This window comes from Liolophura sinensis, chromosome 6 (assembly GCF_032854445.1).
Source record: "Liolophura sinensis isolate JHLJ2023 chromosome 6, CUHK_Ljap_v2, whole genome shotgun sequence".
Lineage (NCBI taxonomy): Eukaryota > Metazoa > Mollusca > Polyplacophora > Chitonida > Chitonidae > Liolophura > Liolophura sinensis.
Window position 1 is genome coordinate 45,530,197 of NC_088300.1, and position 17,928 is coordinate 45,548,124.

The 17,928-nt window shown below is 40.5% G+C and overlaps 1 protein-coding gene across 1 annotated transcript; it reads right to left on the bottom strand.

Annotated features, from left to right (window-relative positions):
* Window positions 1-524: 524 nt before the first annotated feature.
* On the bottom strand, window positions 525-17,852 carry LOC135468782 (glutamate receptor ionotropic, kainate glr-3-like). Its single transcript, XM_064747203.1, has 11 exons — window positions 17,759-17,852; window positions 10,577-10,744; window positions 9,895-10,185; window positions 9,197-9,393; window positions 7,860-7,916; window positions 7,159-7,407; window positions 5,858-5,968; window positions 5,054-5,188; window positions 4,650-4,859; window positions 2,763-3,580; window positions 525-1,836 (listed from the first exon to the last, which is right to left on the bottom strand). The coding sequence occupies exons 1-11, from the start codon at window positions 17,835-17,837 to the stop codon at window positions 1,524-1,526; spliced, it is 2,628 nt and encodes an 875-aa protein (XP_064603273.1). The 5' UTR covers window positions 17,838-17,852; the 3' UTR covers window positions 525-1,523.
* Between the last annotated feature and the right edge of the window lie 76 nt (window positions 17,853-17,928).

A 17,928-nucleotide genomic window follows, 5' to 3' on the forward strand; every position in this document is an offset into this window, starting at 1 on the left:
GATTAAACTTCGGGTTCAACTCTTAATACATTTTAACCAACTGGCCCCAAAAATTTTCGCAGGGACTCTGCGGATGTGCATTTGGACAGATGCCTTTCTGAAGATACCCCCTTCGTATTGAGTGTTTGAAGCGCTGAACGTTTGCCTGCCGAAGTATACGCGTACAATATGTCCGTTCGTATTGAGCTGCTGGAGCTCTGAGCGTTTGGTTGTCGATGCGCACAATGTATCTCAGACATGGCCGGATTAGCTCTGAACAAGAAGAGGACATTAGATAACTGTGTAGTTATCCGCTCGCTCTGTTACAGGGATCGATTCGGAACGCACACGCACAGCTGCTTGTTCTACGTCAACGGCTCATGCTAATTGATAGGGCGCGTGATGAGAAGCGTTTACCCAAGTAGCACATTGATTCGCTCTCCAGTACTCGCCCACCAGCTCTCTCTTTCTAATACAGGCAATCTCAGCGACTTGTGATAATTTTAGATAAGGAACAAACCAAACTTCATTTTTATGATGGATTTCTATTGATTTATTATACGAAAGAAATGGCGTCTGACTGTAAGAAAATCGTTCCTCAACGTCACTTTGGGATATATTTACACTAATGAGCGGAGCGAGCTGTAATTTGAACTAGATCATGAATTCATCTCTCCAAGTACGTTATCGCCTGTAAAAGTTGTTTTAACTGTTTATGCTCCAGGGTTAGCAAATCTGCGGTGATACTATAACACTAGAAAGTGAATTTTATATCTAGTATCAAAATGTACACTGCCTAATGAGCTCAGAGGTTGACTGTTGAATAAAATGTGAAGAAAATATTTTACAAACAAGCCAAGAAGTTCACAGGCTGCACTATGAGTAGACTGGTCAGAACACAGGCTGCACTATGAGTAGAAGGGTCAGAACACAGGCTGCACTGTGAGTAGAAGGGTCAGAACACAGGCTGCACTATGAGTGGACTGGTCAGAACACAGGCTGCACTATGAGTAGACTGGTCAGAACACAGGCTGCACTATGAGTGGACTGGCCAGAACACAGGCTGCACTATGAGTGGACTGGTCAGAACACAGGCTGCACTATGAATGGACTGGCCAGATCACAGGCTCCGCTATGAGTAGACTGGTCAGATCACAGCCCACATTATGAGTGGACTGCTGAGATTGTCAGCTGCAATCACATCGTTTCATTTAAACGGTGAAATTCATTAATACTAAACACTGCACATAATAATGATTATCTGGGATTAAGGCATAGGGCACTGCTACGAGTGGAAGGATTAAGCTAAATACTACCATACGCATCAAACTGTTGACCAGTTCACCAGTATTTGTTCAGTCCGTGTGATTCATAAATATTTCCTTAATACATGTATACTTCAGACTTTGATCAACGTCCATGTGACGAATGGCCAATTCTAGCTCATATGCTGCTCAAGTGAGCAAGGAACCTGAAGTACAATGTACTACATGTTATTTTCTAGTATAAACACAGCTTGCATCAGGATTGGAAATCGGATATCTTTAAAGATCGGCGGCCCCCTGACCAAGTTTGTCTCCTCCGAATCCAAAGACTATTCTATTTGCGTGCGCGCTTCCTGGGGATTCTGGTTGTGTGGTAGGTTTATCCGTGTCCTCGGAAGTACCCACGTCTTCGTCCTGGGAATTTCCCATCTTTCGGAGGTACAGTTTCTTAATGGTGAAGAAAACGACGCTCAAGCAAAGGCCGCTTCCGCCTACGATGAATATACCTGCCATATGGTCTATCTTGAAATGTGCCTCCTCTGAACTCTTCGAATCACCTGGTTTGTCACACTTTCTGTGTTCAGTCCACCATCTGAAAAACAAGTAGATGAGGAAAGGTAATTTGATGTCTTTATTCACTTATTTGATTCTTGTTTGACTCCATACTCATACTCTTCTTCAAATTTGGTGGAAAACGAGTGAGTGAGTGAGTGCTTGGGATTTAACGTCGTACTTAACAATTTTTCAGTCATATGACGACGAAGGAGTCCTTAGGGTGCATGTACGCGGAATGTGCCTCCTTTGTTGTAGGACGGATTTCCACCCCTCTTTTATCTAGTACTGCTTCACTGAGGCGACTAACCGAAGGCAAGTAAGCAGCCCCGCCAGAGCCATTATACTGATACGAGTCAACCAGTCGCTGCACTATCCCCTTAATGCTGAACGCCAAGCGAGAAGCTACAACTTCCTCTTTTAAAGTCTTAGGTGTGACCCGACCCTGCATCTACCGTTCCCGAAGCGGACGCTCTACCAACCGTGCTATCCGGGCCGGTTGTTTGCGATGGAGAACGAAGTGCCCGGTGTAAACCACCACCTTTAGCAAGTTTATACTGGCAAACCCTTTCGCCATATTAGGAGAAGATAAATGGTCCACAACCAACGTTACATTAAATAAACAGCCACAAGAGTGTCTTTTAGTTTGAATCTGTTTCAGTTGTAATAAGCCAAGTCGGCATTTCAGAACTCTCGCGAGTTCACGCAGGTTTTAACGAGACAAGGTGGGGTTTAAAAAATGTGATGCAAGATGTATTTTCATTATAGCAACTACAGTGAAACCTTTCGCCAGACTTCTGACATGCTGACTTGGCTTAGTAGGGCCCCGCATGCAATTTTACTCACAGCTGAAACAAAACCGTTTTTATTTTCTTCAGTCTTGTGTTTTTACCAGCTTTTCTGAGTGGCAAAACTTAAAATAATACTGATCTAATGTCAGAAATTCCTTATCAGAAAAATTCTCACTTTTTAATGAGCATGTTGATGTAGCCACTTTCCCGTAGCCTCAGTATGGCCATGTCGAGTAGGCGTTTGCTAGTGTTTCCTGCCGGAAGCCCTATGCCATGTTCCAACCTCAAGATGGGTAGGCCTACCGCCATTGTCTTACATAAGGTCTGTTCCTTAAAAGTGTTGATGCGGTAGTCAAAAATCAGGGCATGACCGCCAGCGGCCACACGATTGGCGCCCTCTTCCGTCGTGGTCACGATACCGTCGTGTGAAGAGATTTTCTGCCAAATTCCTTTAAATAATTCTTCTTTGCTCTCTCTGATATAGGACATGGTAGAGGTATGATCCACCACTAGAGGGGCGAGGTCATCAGATTTGAGAAGGTCTTCAAATGTGTTTACCCCTGGATCTAGGTTGGACGTGGTCAGGAATGCGGCCATGTTGGCTGTGTAAGTGGACACCGTAATGAGCGCAAAGAAAATGTAACCTGTGGTGAGAATTCTCTGTGGTGTTGACTTAGGAGAGAAGTCTGTGCCCCTCATGAGTAACACGCCTAAACAAAACCATAGACACTCTTTGGGCGTGAACACTCTGGTCGCCTGAGTATCGCTTTGACAATCCAGAAGGTAGAACATCACACAGAGTACGAAAAACGCCGTCAGTAAGGCATACCAAAGTGTAGGAGAGAATGGTTTGAGGAATTGGAAGATTGACAGTGTCCTCTGAGGCTTAGGAATCAGGATGTTTGATCCGGTAGTGAGGATGCCGTGTGTAAAATCTATCACTTCCTCTCGGCTTGACGTGATTGACAAAGCTCCCAGAGCCAGCATAGCTCTCTGTGAATATAACAACACAAATTATGACTTTAGCTGTTTAATAAATGAAATTTGGCCGCAAACTTTCCGAAAGAGTCAGTACTATTTTAATTTCTCACATACACTTATATACCACTTGATTTATTTATTTATTCATTTATTTGATTTTTTTTTTTTTTTTTGGATTGGTGTTTTACGCCTTACTCAAGAATATTTCACTTATACGACCGCGGCCAGCATTATGGTGGGTGGAAACCGGGCACAGCCCGGGGGATACCCACGACCATCCGCAAGGTGCTGTCAGACCTTCCCACGTACGGCCGGAGAGGAAGCCAGCATGAGCTGGACTTGAACTCACAGCGACTCTCATTGGTGAGAGACTCCTGGGTCATTACGCTACTATATACCACTTGTGGTACGGTTCAAATTTAAAGTAATTAGATACATTGCCGAATAATTAATAAGGCTGAAATCTTAATACTTGCTAAATGTAGTTGTGCATTAGTTCTATGAATTAATAACATGACCGACTTGTTATTCTTGAAGCCACAGCATTAACTTGTAACGTTCACATGATGATGATGAGAACAGCTGTAATTACTGAGACACAGTTATCCGAGGTTTCCACTTTGACATGTTATTTACTTTTCGTGTCCGGAATATCGATAATGTTATAGAAAACTGGTAACCGATTCTTTTATGCGAGCAAGCAGCCTTATTGTTTATCCATATGTTTCGTCCATTAAGGAAGTGGAGTTCGACAAAGGACAGGGATTTGATGGTTTAATACAGTACATGGTTTTAGCCGCCGACAAAACAAATTATCATCATCGTCAAAATTAACGAAACCCGTTATACATTCAGCTATGTCTCACCATAATATACCAGCTTATATATTATTTACCCGAGCAAGGATTTCTCCATCATGCCTTATCATCTGTAGATGAATTGGAGAGGATCAAAATTTATGTCGTTTTCAGCAGTTATAAAAAAAAATCATCAATATGTACTTTTTAATGACAAGATCTGCTATTTTACATCCATATTCAGTAGTATGTCACCATAATATACCAGCTTATGTATTATTTACCCCAGCTAGTATTTCTCCGACCATGCCGTCCCAAATCCCGTTCTCTCCCTTCGTTCCATAGCTGTTATTTGGGGCCTGGTAGATCTCGTAAGTAAACAACAGTTCTCTCGACAGCCGGTGCAAGAGGTCTATGGAGAAACCAACGAACTCGTTCTCACCACCGTAATTCCGACCAGTTACGCCCTTTTTCAACATCACAAAAGGAGCATCCTAGCAGCAACAACAACAAGATGTAAAAACTCATTTCAACTGTTCGTTCTCTTTCCCACGTTCTGTACCGAAAAATTGATCAAGCATTCGTATAAATTCGGGTACATATTTACGTAGTCAAAACAAAAAGAAACAACCTCGTTGAAGAGCTAGATATTGGCATAACTGTAACTTTGTTAGGAAAGATAACCCACCACCACGACAGCCACTTTGACGATGTTAGGGAATATCCCCATGTCCTCGAGCTCAAATTCCTCGTCATCCTCGCTCTCGGTGAAATTTATCCGTGATCTTCTGCTCTCTTTACCCGTCGAAGTCCATTCTCCAATCTATAAAATAGAGCACAAGAAAATTATTAATTTGATTGTTATTTGACGCCAGACTGAAGGATTTTTCACGAGATGGCGGCCAGTTTTACAGGTTGAGGAAACTAGAGTGCAAAGGGTAAACCACTGACTATTGGCACTTTTCAACGTGTGAGGTGGAAGACAAGTGATCTCTAAGGAACGTTAATCTGTTTAATTGGCTAAGCGAGTGCCATCGACCGTTTATTGTCATCAAGGCCCTATGGGCAGCGATAGAGAGTGGGAGAATGTAGAAATTCCCTGTCCAAGGCCGCGTTTGACCTGGCATCTTCTGTGTCCTGGCGACTGAAAGGCCCTAGAAGCAAATAATTAAAACGAACTATATAACATCTTGCCAACATACGCAAAATGTACAATAAATGCTTAAGCCCTGTGTCAGAGTACTCCGCATACAAATCTCGTTTCCCTTCCACCCCCCACCCACACCCCCACCCCCCCCCCCCTCCACCCCCCACCCCCCGCCGCTTTTACCAGCAGGAAATTAAAACATTACAGAGAAATAAAATACACCGGACCCGTGAAAAGTCACTGTAACTTACCAGACTCATACCTTGTTCCTTGAAGGCATGCAAGAGCAAAGCGTTAGCTTCAAAGTACACATGAAGTTAATGGTAGGTATGGTTTTAGGAGTACCTTTCTGAACACCTTGGCGCCTCCATATTTGTACAGATGCAATTTATAGTCACTTCTCTCTCCTCGCTTGTTGAAGTGAAGATGACCAGTTTCTCCATACACACCAGAAAGCTGAAAAAAAAAACAAAAAAACAAAAAACGAATGAAGTCAGTAAATTAGTGTGTGAGTGCTTGGGGTTAACGTCGTACTTAACAATTTTTCAGTCATATGACGACGAAAGGAGTTCTTATAGCGCATGTAATGTGACGCCCTACCGAAGGCAAATAAGCCGACCCGCCCGAGCTATACTGATACAGGTCAACCAGGAACAGCTGTGTTATAGGGGTCGGGTAGTCAGTAATTGAATATTTAAATAGATACCGTTTTTACTCGGTGTGCAGAACGCAATGTGGATGTAAAATGGTCCGTTCTATTATAAGCGTCATTTGTTATACAGTATGGATCTTTTTATGAATCCAGTCTCAAAGAAATAATGTATTTTTAGTTCAGGATTTTAATGTGTCCAAAGGAGATAAATATCAAGAGATTTTAGATTACGCAGAAGTTGTTTTTTTTTTGTTTTGATTTGGTGCATATATCTTAAGGGTTAATATTCAGTCATTCTCTGACCAAGGTGACATTATCCGGCCTTATAGAGCATTCGACTTAACAAGACATCATTCGGTTAGAGAGAACATTATTTTACCATTGTGACATTATCCAGCCTTACATTCAACGAAACAAGACAGCATTCGGTAAGAGCATTATCCGGTCATTGTGACATCATTCGGTCAGAGAAAACTTCGTATTGTCACTGTGACATCATCCAGCCTTACAGAACATTCAACGCAACAAAACATCATCCGATTAGAGCGAACATTATCTGGCCATTGTGACATTATCCAGCCTTATAGAACATTCGACTCAACAAGACAGTATTCGGTACAAGAGAACATGATCATGTCATTGTGACATCATTCGGTTAGATGGAACGTTATTTTACCATTGTGACATTATCCAGCCTTATAGAACATTCAACACAACAAGACTTCATTCGGTAAGAGAGAACATTATCTGGCCATTGTGACATCATTCGGCCAGAGAGAACATTTTCTGGCCATTGTGACATCATTCGGTCAGAGAGAACATTATCTGGCCATTGTGACATTATCCAGCCTTACACAACATTCAACACTACAAGACAGGATTCAATAAGAGAGAACATTATCATTGCGGCATCATTCGGTCAGAAAGAATTTTACATAGCGACTGAAAACATTACCCACTTGATGAAGAAGAAGAAAAAATATCACTCTGACACCTGTTTGATGTGACGTAGAAGCTTCAGTGATGTGAAGTCTTCGTTACTGGCTTTAGCTCCCGCCTCATCGAAGTAGCCCTGCATCGCCTTGCCGATCACTACAGCTGAGTCAGCGGCCATGGCGTAGTAAGGATTCATTATCTCTCTCTGCGGGTGGATGAACTGGAAGCTGAGGATCTCGCACTTCGCTTTAAACAATCCCAGGTTGACGTTATTGTCCAAACCAGCCAAAGCATTGAGCAGAGAATACTGCCAAATATATAGGCAATACATATATACAACCCATTAGTATGGAATATTTCTCAATGAAACAATGGATATACACACAAGCGTAAGGATGGATATACCCACATGCACATAAACCGCTATTGCCATAAAATCATTTTAAATAAGATTGCAAACATGTAGACTAATGGACTGGGGCCCAAACATGTAGGCTAGTGTTTTGGGGCCCAAACAAGAAGGCTAGTTGAGTGGGGTCCAAATATCTAGGCTGGTCGACTGGGGTCCAAACAAGAAGGCTAGTTGACTGTGGTCTACACATGTAGGCTAGTGGGCTGGGCCTTCAGACGTGTACTCTAATGGATCAGGATAAAGATGTTTAGTGTCTTCAAAAGGTTGTTGTGCAGGCATGCCAACGGATATAATAGTGACTAGTAATTAAATGTTATCTACAGTTTTTACCTAAAACATTTACTTACCGGCTCAACTATGACGAAAGCAAAATCTTCTTTCTCCAGCATATTAAATTTCTTTGCCTACAAAAATACGTTGGTATTGTCTGTATGTGATGAAATAAAAATATGACATGGATTATCTAAGATGGAATATAATACTTATAGGTTATTGGATTGTATGGTCCTGTATGGACGAGTCCTGGGCGCCTAGGAAAGGGACGAGCTTGTGAGTCCCTTTCCGGCGCCCAGGACGAGTCAAAAACTTAAGTAAATAAACTCGAACGCTAAACAAATTGGGTAAAACCGTGCTAATTATTTCATATCGCGTAACAATAGCGGATAGCCGGTTGTGGATGAATATGGAATACTGAATACAGCACTTTCATTGGCTGACGGAAAACTGGGTCTGGCGCACGTGGCCAAAGCGGTATTTTACAAACAGAAGTGTAAAGAAAAGGAATGCAGACGTTTCAGTGAAAATTGAAAGTGCAGCTATTGAAAACTTCGACACCAAACAGACTAGTGTAATCTTTACAAGATGGGGACGAAAGAGAAGTAGAGTTTGCTGACAAAGTTAGCTGATTATCCTTGGGATTCTGTGCGGAAGTTGATGGCATCGGAGTCGGGAAAACTTCGTTTGTGTGCACTTGAACTGACCGGCCGGGGGAGTGGATGCGCGGGAGATGGTTGACTAAAGGCGCGATTGCCCTGAAGTAAACTCGACATTTGCTTCTGCTCTACGTGATCTAATTTAGAATCATACTCCTGGATGCTAGCAAGGATTTGACAAATAACTTTGCATAGCGCTTCGCTTCAAGCTCTGACTTCGCTTTTTTCTTGTAGGCCATATAATTCTAAGTTATCACTAAACTACTACCGTCATTTTTATTCATTCGGCTTTTACCTGTTCAGCTTTTCTTAAAATTTACACTCAGACCTTGTAACTCGTGTTTCTCTCTCAGTAAACATAGTAATAACTGATATTATCTGCAAATCGGAAAGCCCAGATGGTCTATGTGTTACACTATTAAAATAGTAACTTGGTTCTAAAGTGTTACAAAATGTAGACACCGATTTTAATCAGTAGATTATTTGTTCGCAGCTTTAGGAGGGCACCTAACCGAAGTTATTGCACGAGTATATTGTTAAAATAAAAGACAACATTTGACACAATGTGTATATGTGTCGATGAAATGTCCCGCATATACTGTAAAAAGCCTACCTTTTAATGTTTGTGGTATAGTATAACCGAGATAATGCAGTTCAAAATATGCAAAATCCAGACATAGAAAATCCGCCATGATATCAGTTTTGACCATTCACTCGGTAACCCGAAATAAAAAAACCCCATTAAATCTCACCTGTTCCACAACTCCGAATATGAGCTTGTCTTCATGGTCACGTGGGCTACAGATGATGATTTGTCGCTCAGCCATGAGCTCTGCGTGGCGCAGAACGATTTTGATGAATTTCTTGGTATTTGTGGAATTGTATGGAATTGAGAATGGGATGAGTGATATTCTATCGTCGGTCATTTGCTGAGCCAAGTCTGAGCATTCTGTAACGAAAGCAATAAGTCTTTAGAAAAGCATGTATAAAGTGACTCTCCATTTATGTTAACCATTAAAGGTGTTAAAGAAATTGACAGGATATTGCCAAATCCACATTGCACATGGCACCTTGAGATACAGTCTTGTTTAAACCCCTTGTATAAAATTACAAATCACGCTTCAATGTTACCCTTATCTACCTAAATTAGATCGGCAAGATTTAAATACGATCATATTGAAGTGCGCGTAAAACCCTGCAAGAAAAGTGAAAGAAAAAGCGTATTCGACACTTAATCCCTGGATGAAGAGACCACTTGAAAATCTTTTTGTGAAACAAAATAACTATTTAAATGATCATTACAATGTTTTAGAAAAAGAGAACATCAGTTCACCAATTGACAGTGTAAAAATCCCTTAAAGCCAATAAAGCTGAGAAAAAAAAATCTCACAAAGCCAAACGTTCTGTCAGATTTTTCAAATTCAAGGGTGATAAGTTGAGTAAACCTTACCCTCTCGGTCTTTCCGGTCAGGCATAATCATGATGGCGCTCTTCCAATGGCGAACGAGGAACAGGTCAACCACGGCCATATTCTGTTGCTCTTGAGGTGGGACTAGCTCCACTAAAGTCGCCCAGTTCACCGTGTCCTCCACCCTTGTCATGTCGCTCCAGTGGTATCCCTTCCCGGCCGTCGTCAGGTAAGTCACGTTGAGCTGTTCCAGCATCATGGCTACGTTCATGTAATACGGCCCCGCCACGATGTGCGTCTCCACTTGGTTTGTCCGACTTTGTCTTATTAACTCTGACGACAAAAGAGAAGATTATAGCTTATAGAGATTTCTAAGCTGGGCAGTGGCTTTCTAATTATTTCTTTATTTAATTGTTAATTGCAGTGCTCAAGGTGGCCACATTTAGGCATTTGAAACATGAATGAAGGAAACCGGAATAAACCGTACCAAGTTACACAGGTACCACACAAACTACATGACTTAAAACTGCACCCACATGAGCTGGGGTTTGATTCGACCACGCCTGGTCTGTACGTCACGTGTGGAAAAGTTCTTCAGTAATTTGCAAAGGTAGATGGTTTAATCCGAGCTCACAAGTATGCCAGATCTGCGACCTATCGTTCAAATGGAAACTTATGGAGAATAACGTTCAACAGCAATGAAATAAATAAATAAATAAATCACCTGATTGGATATTGGTCCATCCTTTCTCTGGAAGCTGTAAATGGGTGTCTACATCTACTGAGTTCACCGTTATCTGAACACAAGCCGGCAATGGGTGGTGTTTGTCTCTGTACTTAGCGAAGGCCTCTTCGAATCCCATTCTACTGGGACCTTCTCCAGAAAATAAAACTGTACAGAAAGGAAATTTCTGATAAATCAGTTTGCTTGTCTTCAAAACCTTGAGATCGATATTGGTTTTATTTTATCTCGACTAACAGCTTAGAAGGGCATTTTCTCTGATAGAACGAAGACAATCACGACTGAATTATAACAACTGTTAAATCATATGGGTGGCTGCCATTTTGGGGGTGTTGAGTTGATGTGGGTGTTTTTATACGCCAGTTACCGATGACGGGCTGTATAAGACCAGGCTTTGTATGCATGAGATCACAAGGCAGTCCTGGACTTCCGTCAGACTTAGTCTTCTGTTGGTGTTATTCCTGAACTTGAATTTGAACCTGAACCATAATTGCTTGTGAAAGTTCATTGAATGAGAATGAGGATGAGAGTGGCATTAATATAAAAATTTCCCCAGGAATGTCACAATTTTAGACTAAGCCGGACTATAAGCCTTATGTCTGTAAGACAGCTTTGGGACTCCGGGGGCCTGGGTATTCCATAATACGCCCATTTATCGCCCCGGTCGAAAGTTTCTCAGAAGTTAGACAAAAACTTTACGCGATCAAAATAATGTAGTATACCTGTTTGCTGAAAGCAATTCTATTAGCAGACAAAAAGCTTTTCTCTGTTATTGGCTGGGGTCCAAGAACGCACTGGATTCCAGCAAGCCCTTCACCTTGGCTGGTAATTCCACATATGGTAGCTTTCACAACAGGAAATTAATCACTAAATGTATACCTGTATTTTCTGAGCTACTCTGCCACTGACAACATACAATCCAAACTAACTTCAGCGTCTATGTAATAATAAAAAATATACCGAAACAAAGCTTCAACGCTATAGGCGAAAACATTGCATAGCTTGCTACCTCGACGTTACCACGTTTTCTGTAAAGATCTGTTGAAACGTCACAAATCAGTCCAACATAGATGAGATTATACAATATATTTACAGCATTTACTATTTAATTGTACAGTATTGCTTGATAAAAGGCATTCAACGACAGAAATATTGATTAAACAGGGTCTTTGACACCTGCATATAAGATATTGAGATCTAGTTTCAAGGTTTTTCTGGAGCCAGAAATAAACTGTAGACCTGCCGACTTTGTCCATAGATTAGGTGTGGTAGCTAATCTAAGTACGCTAATTCTGGCTTTCTGTCCGGTCGTACGTGAGAAGGTCTGCCAGCGGATGGTCGTGGGTTTCCCCCGGGCTCTGCCCGGTTTCCTCCAACCATAATACTGGCCGCCGTCGTAAGAGTGAAATATTCTTGCGTGCGGCGTAAAAAACCAGTCCAATAAATAAATAAATAAATAATCCAAGCACTAAATACTAAATTTTATATTCCAAAGACGTATCATTGTCAGCAGAACTGTCATATGGGTTGTACAAATGAACAAATGACCCTTGACCAATGGGTTCGGGAGTACGAAACTAGCTTTGTATCAACGCAATATGTAATAAACATGCAATTTGTAACAACCATTAAAACTTGCCAGTCTGAGATTGGCATTTTGTAATAAGTTGTTACAAATTGTAACTCTAAGAGTGGTTTTTGGTAATGACTGATTCCTGTCAAGAAGACGCTGGAAAGATAGCCACACCTAAAGTGGCTAAAGTCATGAATGAGAATAACGACGAACTTTTATTGAGCACATATTTGTTACATTGAATATATATTTGTTACATTGAATATTTGTTACATTGAATACATATTTGTTTTCCGCAGTTATTTTGCCAACTATCACACAGTCTTTGATGCCCTAGTTTTGTGCTCAATGATGTAATCTTTTATATTCTGTATACTGTGTGGGTTTAAGATATGGACTGTGAATGTTGATAATAGACATAGTGACTGACAGATGTGATAAATAAGAAAAATGACGAAAGCTGCATCTAAGAACATATTTGTTACATATTACATATTTTGTTTGTATTCTATTATATATCTAATTATAAATATTCAACTTATTTCATACATTTCATTAGAACATATTTTACTGAACATTTATCCGTAACCTGCAAATGGCCCAGTTATTATCTTTTGTTATGCAAATTTAATGAAATGCTAACTTTTAGTTTTAAAACATTATATGTGGATATTGAGAGTAAACAGCATAAACCCTCACAGTACCCCCCCCCCACCTCCCCCCCCCCACGGTAAACATTACCAACATTCTCGGAAAATATCATAAACCCTGGCAGTAAACATTACAACTCCCCGTTGTAAACACAATAAACCCTCACAGTTAACATTATACTCCCTCGACGAAACAATCATAAAGTATTAAGGAAGACATCAAAAACCTCCTGAGCAAACATCAGACACCTTCGCAGTAAAGATCACAAACCCTAATCATAAATGGTCAAACAGTCTTGGTAAAACTTTCACAAACTGGTCATCTTCAGATGAAATTTTCCATTGTCTTCTTGAGACGAATAAGCTATTACAAAAAGCCACTCTGGGAATGACAATTTGTAATAAGTTATTGCAAAAAGCCACTAGGAGAGTGACACACTGTAGTAATTATTACAAACTGCGTTTCACTGCGAATTGCTTTAGCGTCTTCAATAAGTTCCTAAAGGAAGTTATCGTCATTACTCTTATTCACAACACATGTCAGGTTAGGCTTGGTCATCTTTAGATGAAAATTTCCACAGGAAACAGGAATAAGTTATTACAAAAAGCCACTCAGGGAGTGGGAATTAATTGTTACAATTTGTGTTTTTCTTACAGACTGCGTTGTTACACAGCTCCGCTCTGATTTTTAGGTCGCAAAACACTAATGCAATCATTCAAATGAATATTCTAATAAAATACTATAAACCTAAACATCTGTTCAATTGTCCACACTACAGATAACATGAAACGCTTGTCATGAAAATTATTAAATACTATACAGTCTTTAGTAAGACATAATTTTATCAACCTGTCTTTCACTGCAGAAACTGTCAAGGAGGCAAAACACCCCCGGCAACATGATATAGACGACAGAAGGCCCATGCTAACATGATATGTAGCAGACAAGAACGCCTCAGACAAGGCACTAAAATGAGAGAAACTCGGATAAAACACAAAGCAGGTGTGAACCTAACAAAATATGTACAGCGGACAGAATACCTCACACAAGACGCATTAGGAGACAAAACACCTCAAACAGATCAAACAGAGGGGAAACCTTAGAAAAAACGCTAAGCCGGCGGAACACCTCAGACAACATGATATAGCAGTCAGAACACCTCAGATAACGTGTTATAGCCGTCAGAACGCCTCAGACAACGTGATATAGCAGTCAAAACACCTCAGACAACACGACATGCATGCAGAACGCCTCATGATATAGCAATCAGAACACCTCATACAAAACGATATGGCAGATAGCAGCAACATGCTAAGCCGCCGGTAACACGTCCAGCAGACGTGACACCTCATACAAGCTGCCAAGGAAGCAAGTAACGAAGCAAGACACACTCAGCGCAATAGATAACTGATCCAATCACCCAGGAATGTTGAGTCACGCACTGAGCAAAGAAGATTGGACATATCAACGGAAGCTCAATTTATCATAATTATGCTATAGTTAATTGGTATGTACCTCAGTTTAAGGCCAAGACAGCGCCTGCTAAAACATATTTCAATCGAAAGTAGGAAACTCAAGCTTTCTAAAAAGTATCACACTTTATTATTTTAATGAGATTTCACAGAATAACATGTAAAACCAAATGACAATACTGCACAAACGGCTGGTTTGATTCGAGGCAGAGATCTTGAGAATTTTACCCAATCAAAAACGTTGCCATCAGATTGCGCGGTCTAAGGTATGACGTAGCCTTTACCCATTTACTCCATAAAGTGACATATGATAACACAGCACTACTGCATACGACATCATTTGAGATCGTTTACAACGATTTAATTTCGTGTAGCCGAAGGTTCATTTCACACAGTGTTGTGGGACAGGCCTGTATCATTTACGGACTGCCACAGATGTAAATTCAGTTGATTTACAAGCTTTGTAATATTCAACGTCGGTATCACAAATTGTCATACAGTATAGCATACCGTCGTGGTCCAAATCGCATTCATCTCCTCAAAAGTCCCTAGGCCTACATAGTCACTCTGTTCAAATTATACAAGTATTTTTTAAAAAATTTTTGTCGTTCATTTAAGTGTTTAATCAGCAGTTTGTAAGTAACAAATAGCAGAGTCGGTGCAAAATTCATTAGGGATGCCGAAGGTTTATGGAAATGAGAAGACGGCATCTCACTGAACAACGCTTAAAATAAATTAAATCTTAGGATATATTTTGTTTATTTGATTTCATTAGAACTGAAGAATTTAAATTTTGCTCCTTCGTCTTTCTCGCATAAAAGGGATGTTTTTTTCTGTTTTCTTTTGTAAAATGCAGTAAAATTATTGAAACACCATGATCAAACAGAGGTGCTTTCTCTTGACGTTCAGGGCTGCTTTCATCTTAATAGCCATTGCTACAAAACTGAAGCAGAAAATCCAGCGACAGTCGAATACCCCGGCCGTGCATCTTCAGGCTATGTAAACAGTGTGACTGGAGTTACTTGTAAATGATACAGTAACCCTACTGTATCAACAGTTCAAGCCGCAGAAGAAATATTCTTCCTGTATGTCCGAAATTTTCGAAAAACTATATTTATCACTTGGGTCTTCATTGCCGAAGAACTTTTTTTATCTGGCATAGGTAACTGCTTACACTATTATGCGGAAAATACCTTCGACGTTAGAGACCTAGAGTAAACGTGACATCACCTTGTTATCGATAATGGAGCCGTGCTGAAGCTGTGTCAAGACAAATTTTCACTAAACTTTAACTGGTTTGAAAAAAAGCTAAAAAAAATATTTAGCGCTGGTTTAAGACACGCTAAATATTACTCTTTCAGTGGACATAAACATTAGTCAGGTGCTGTCTTTCACTTTAAAGTTGTCCGATTAAAAGCACGTGACGATATTTGCCACCATTGATGGATTGCTGCACGTCATAGGAACATCCATTGATTATCTAGCAATTCACTGGCATGCCAATATCCTCACTGAATGCAAGTTTAGAGTTTTGAAAAGACACACGAAGGTTTACGGATATTTAAATGACATGGCGACGTAATAATTATTTAACTGATAGGTGTCCTTCGCCATATAAGAATTTTCCACTTGCAAGATGGCATTCAGGATAGAGCTGACAAGTCTACTATTAAACTCGCAGTTGAAGGAGAAGGTGCTGGATTAGATATTGAGACCCCTTTGATCAGAGGTGTTGAATCGTCGAATCGAATCAGCTATTTAACTGTCTGCGGCAGAGAAATCCGTTGACGACTTAATATTTGATAGATGTGGTTTGTGAGCCCACTTCCTGGGGGGTGTCAAACCGTAGGTATCACAAACCATTAAGGGAGAAGAAAACTTAAAAAACATGACACTATAGGCTGAAAAGAGCACATTTTTTCTATCTGGTGGTGCCTGCTGCATAATTGTGCCATTTTTCCTCGCCATACACGTAAAGCCTGAAAACGGCAAAGCTGGCATAAATCACCGAGTCCATCGTGTCCTCCATCTTTAACACCCGGTAATTTATGCTGGGGGTCTGTTGCCTCTCAGCCAATGGGAGTCGTTAAAACTGTCGGCTTGTTCGTGTAAACTCGGAACCTACGTCGAACTGCACTTCGCCGGTTTCCGACGGCAATTCTCCTCCTAACACAAAAGACTTCAGGACTAGTTCTTAGGCAAAATGGAGTCGCCCACAACGGATTTTGGCGATCACTTAATTTATAGTTTGTCAAGTACTCTTTTCTGTGGTATTTGATTGATATTTAAATTTTCTTCTCTTTTAAAGCGAAAATAAAGTCAGCCACTAAAGCTAAATTAATTAATAAAGTAGTATTCTAGAAATGTTCTAAAAATATTTTTAAAATTTTACACCGCTTATCAACAAAGTAAATAGCAAACATTCGTCAGTATCCAGCCACTCATTTAGTGACGCCATTTTGCCATGGTATAGCTGTCTAAAGTGACGTCACAAAATCTAGGAGCTCTCCCGTAACATCGGTATTAAACAATATAACAATGAGAAAATACCAACAAAAACGTCTGATACCCAACTAAAGAGTATCAGCTTTGTCGTCGTATTTTAGTAGTCCTGCTCGTCCTCGTCCTGCATGGGTGTAAACATAACTGGATGTACCGACATCAGGGAATTTACCGAATATAACAGGATCTTTTGACTGATAACAGACCTTTTCATTCAGATTTTGAGAAGATATTATTCCACCGATGTATGTCAATCCACTATAAGATACCACTCTGACAATCGAGAGCTAATTGTTTTTTAGACGTGATAGCCAATCATCGCGGGAAGCTTTTGACGCTAGTGATTGGCCAAATTCGTAAGGCCCTCTACAACATGCCTACTCGGAGTGAATTGTTCGTCAGAGCCATATCCCCAGTGCTGAACTTCATCTTCTCGGTTTTCAAAAGTTTATAGAAATTTTTACATATTTTTCTGTGGTGTTTCCTATATTATGTTTTCTATGTGTATATAATGGTAAACTTTATGTTCACTTTAAAAAAGACGTGTATTCTATGTAAATAAACCAGGGCTGTTAATGGACACCCCAGACAGGTGTTATGGAAAACGCCTGCACGATATTGGTGTGTTTTTTGTCAATATCATGACACGTCGTAAACAGCTGGCCAAAAACACATTCAGTTGATTGTGCAGTTTGTACACTCCAGGGCCTCTTGGCGCGCACAGTAAATGGCACAGCATGTGGTAATGGTTTGCCGTCAAATTTCTACTCATCAACACTAAGTCAATGTACAACGCCATTTACTGACCACAAGGTTGTTCATTTGGAACTTTAAATCCACCAGTGAAACAGTGCTAAAGATGCGAACTATATATATTGCTTATCCATTCACGTTAATAAGACCCAATAAATAAATAAAAATATCCTCTCATTTTTTGGATTAGTATGTAACACGTAAATCACTTACCCACATTCAGGGTGACCTCGTCTGTGGAACAGGCCTGGACACCCTGACAGTTAAGGAGCAGGAAAATGAGGCAGCGCATAGGTGTCCAAAGCGCCATACCTTGACACCGGCCCACAACTACAACACGCGACAACCTCGTTGCAATGTCCACATCGCTTTGTTCTTATGAT

Coding starts and splice junctions, on each gene's coding strand:
- LOC135468782 (XM_064747203.1), bottom strand. CDS start 17,837: ATGCGCTGCCTCATTTTCCTGCTCCTTAACTGTCAGGGTGTCCAGGCC. Junction 10,745..17,758: donor CGAGGTCACCCTGAATGTGG/GTAAGTGATTTA, acceptor CTTTCTGTACAG/TTTTATTTTCTGGAGAAGGT. Junction 5,189..5,857: donor GCGCCAAGGTGTTCAGAAAG/GTACTCCTAAAA, acceptor TCTATTTTATAG/ATTGGAGAATGGACTTCGAC.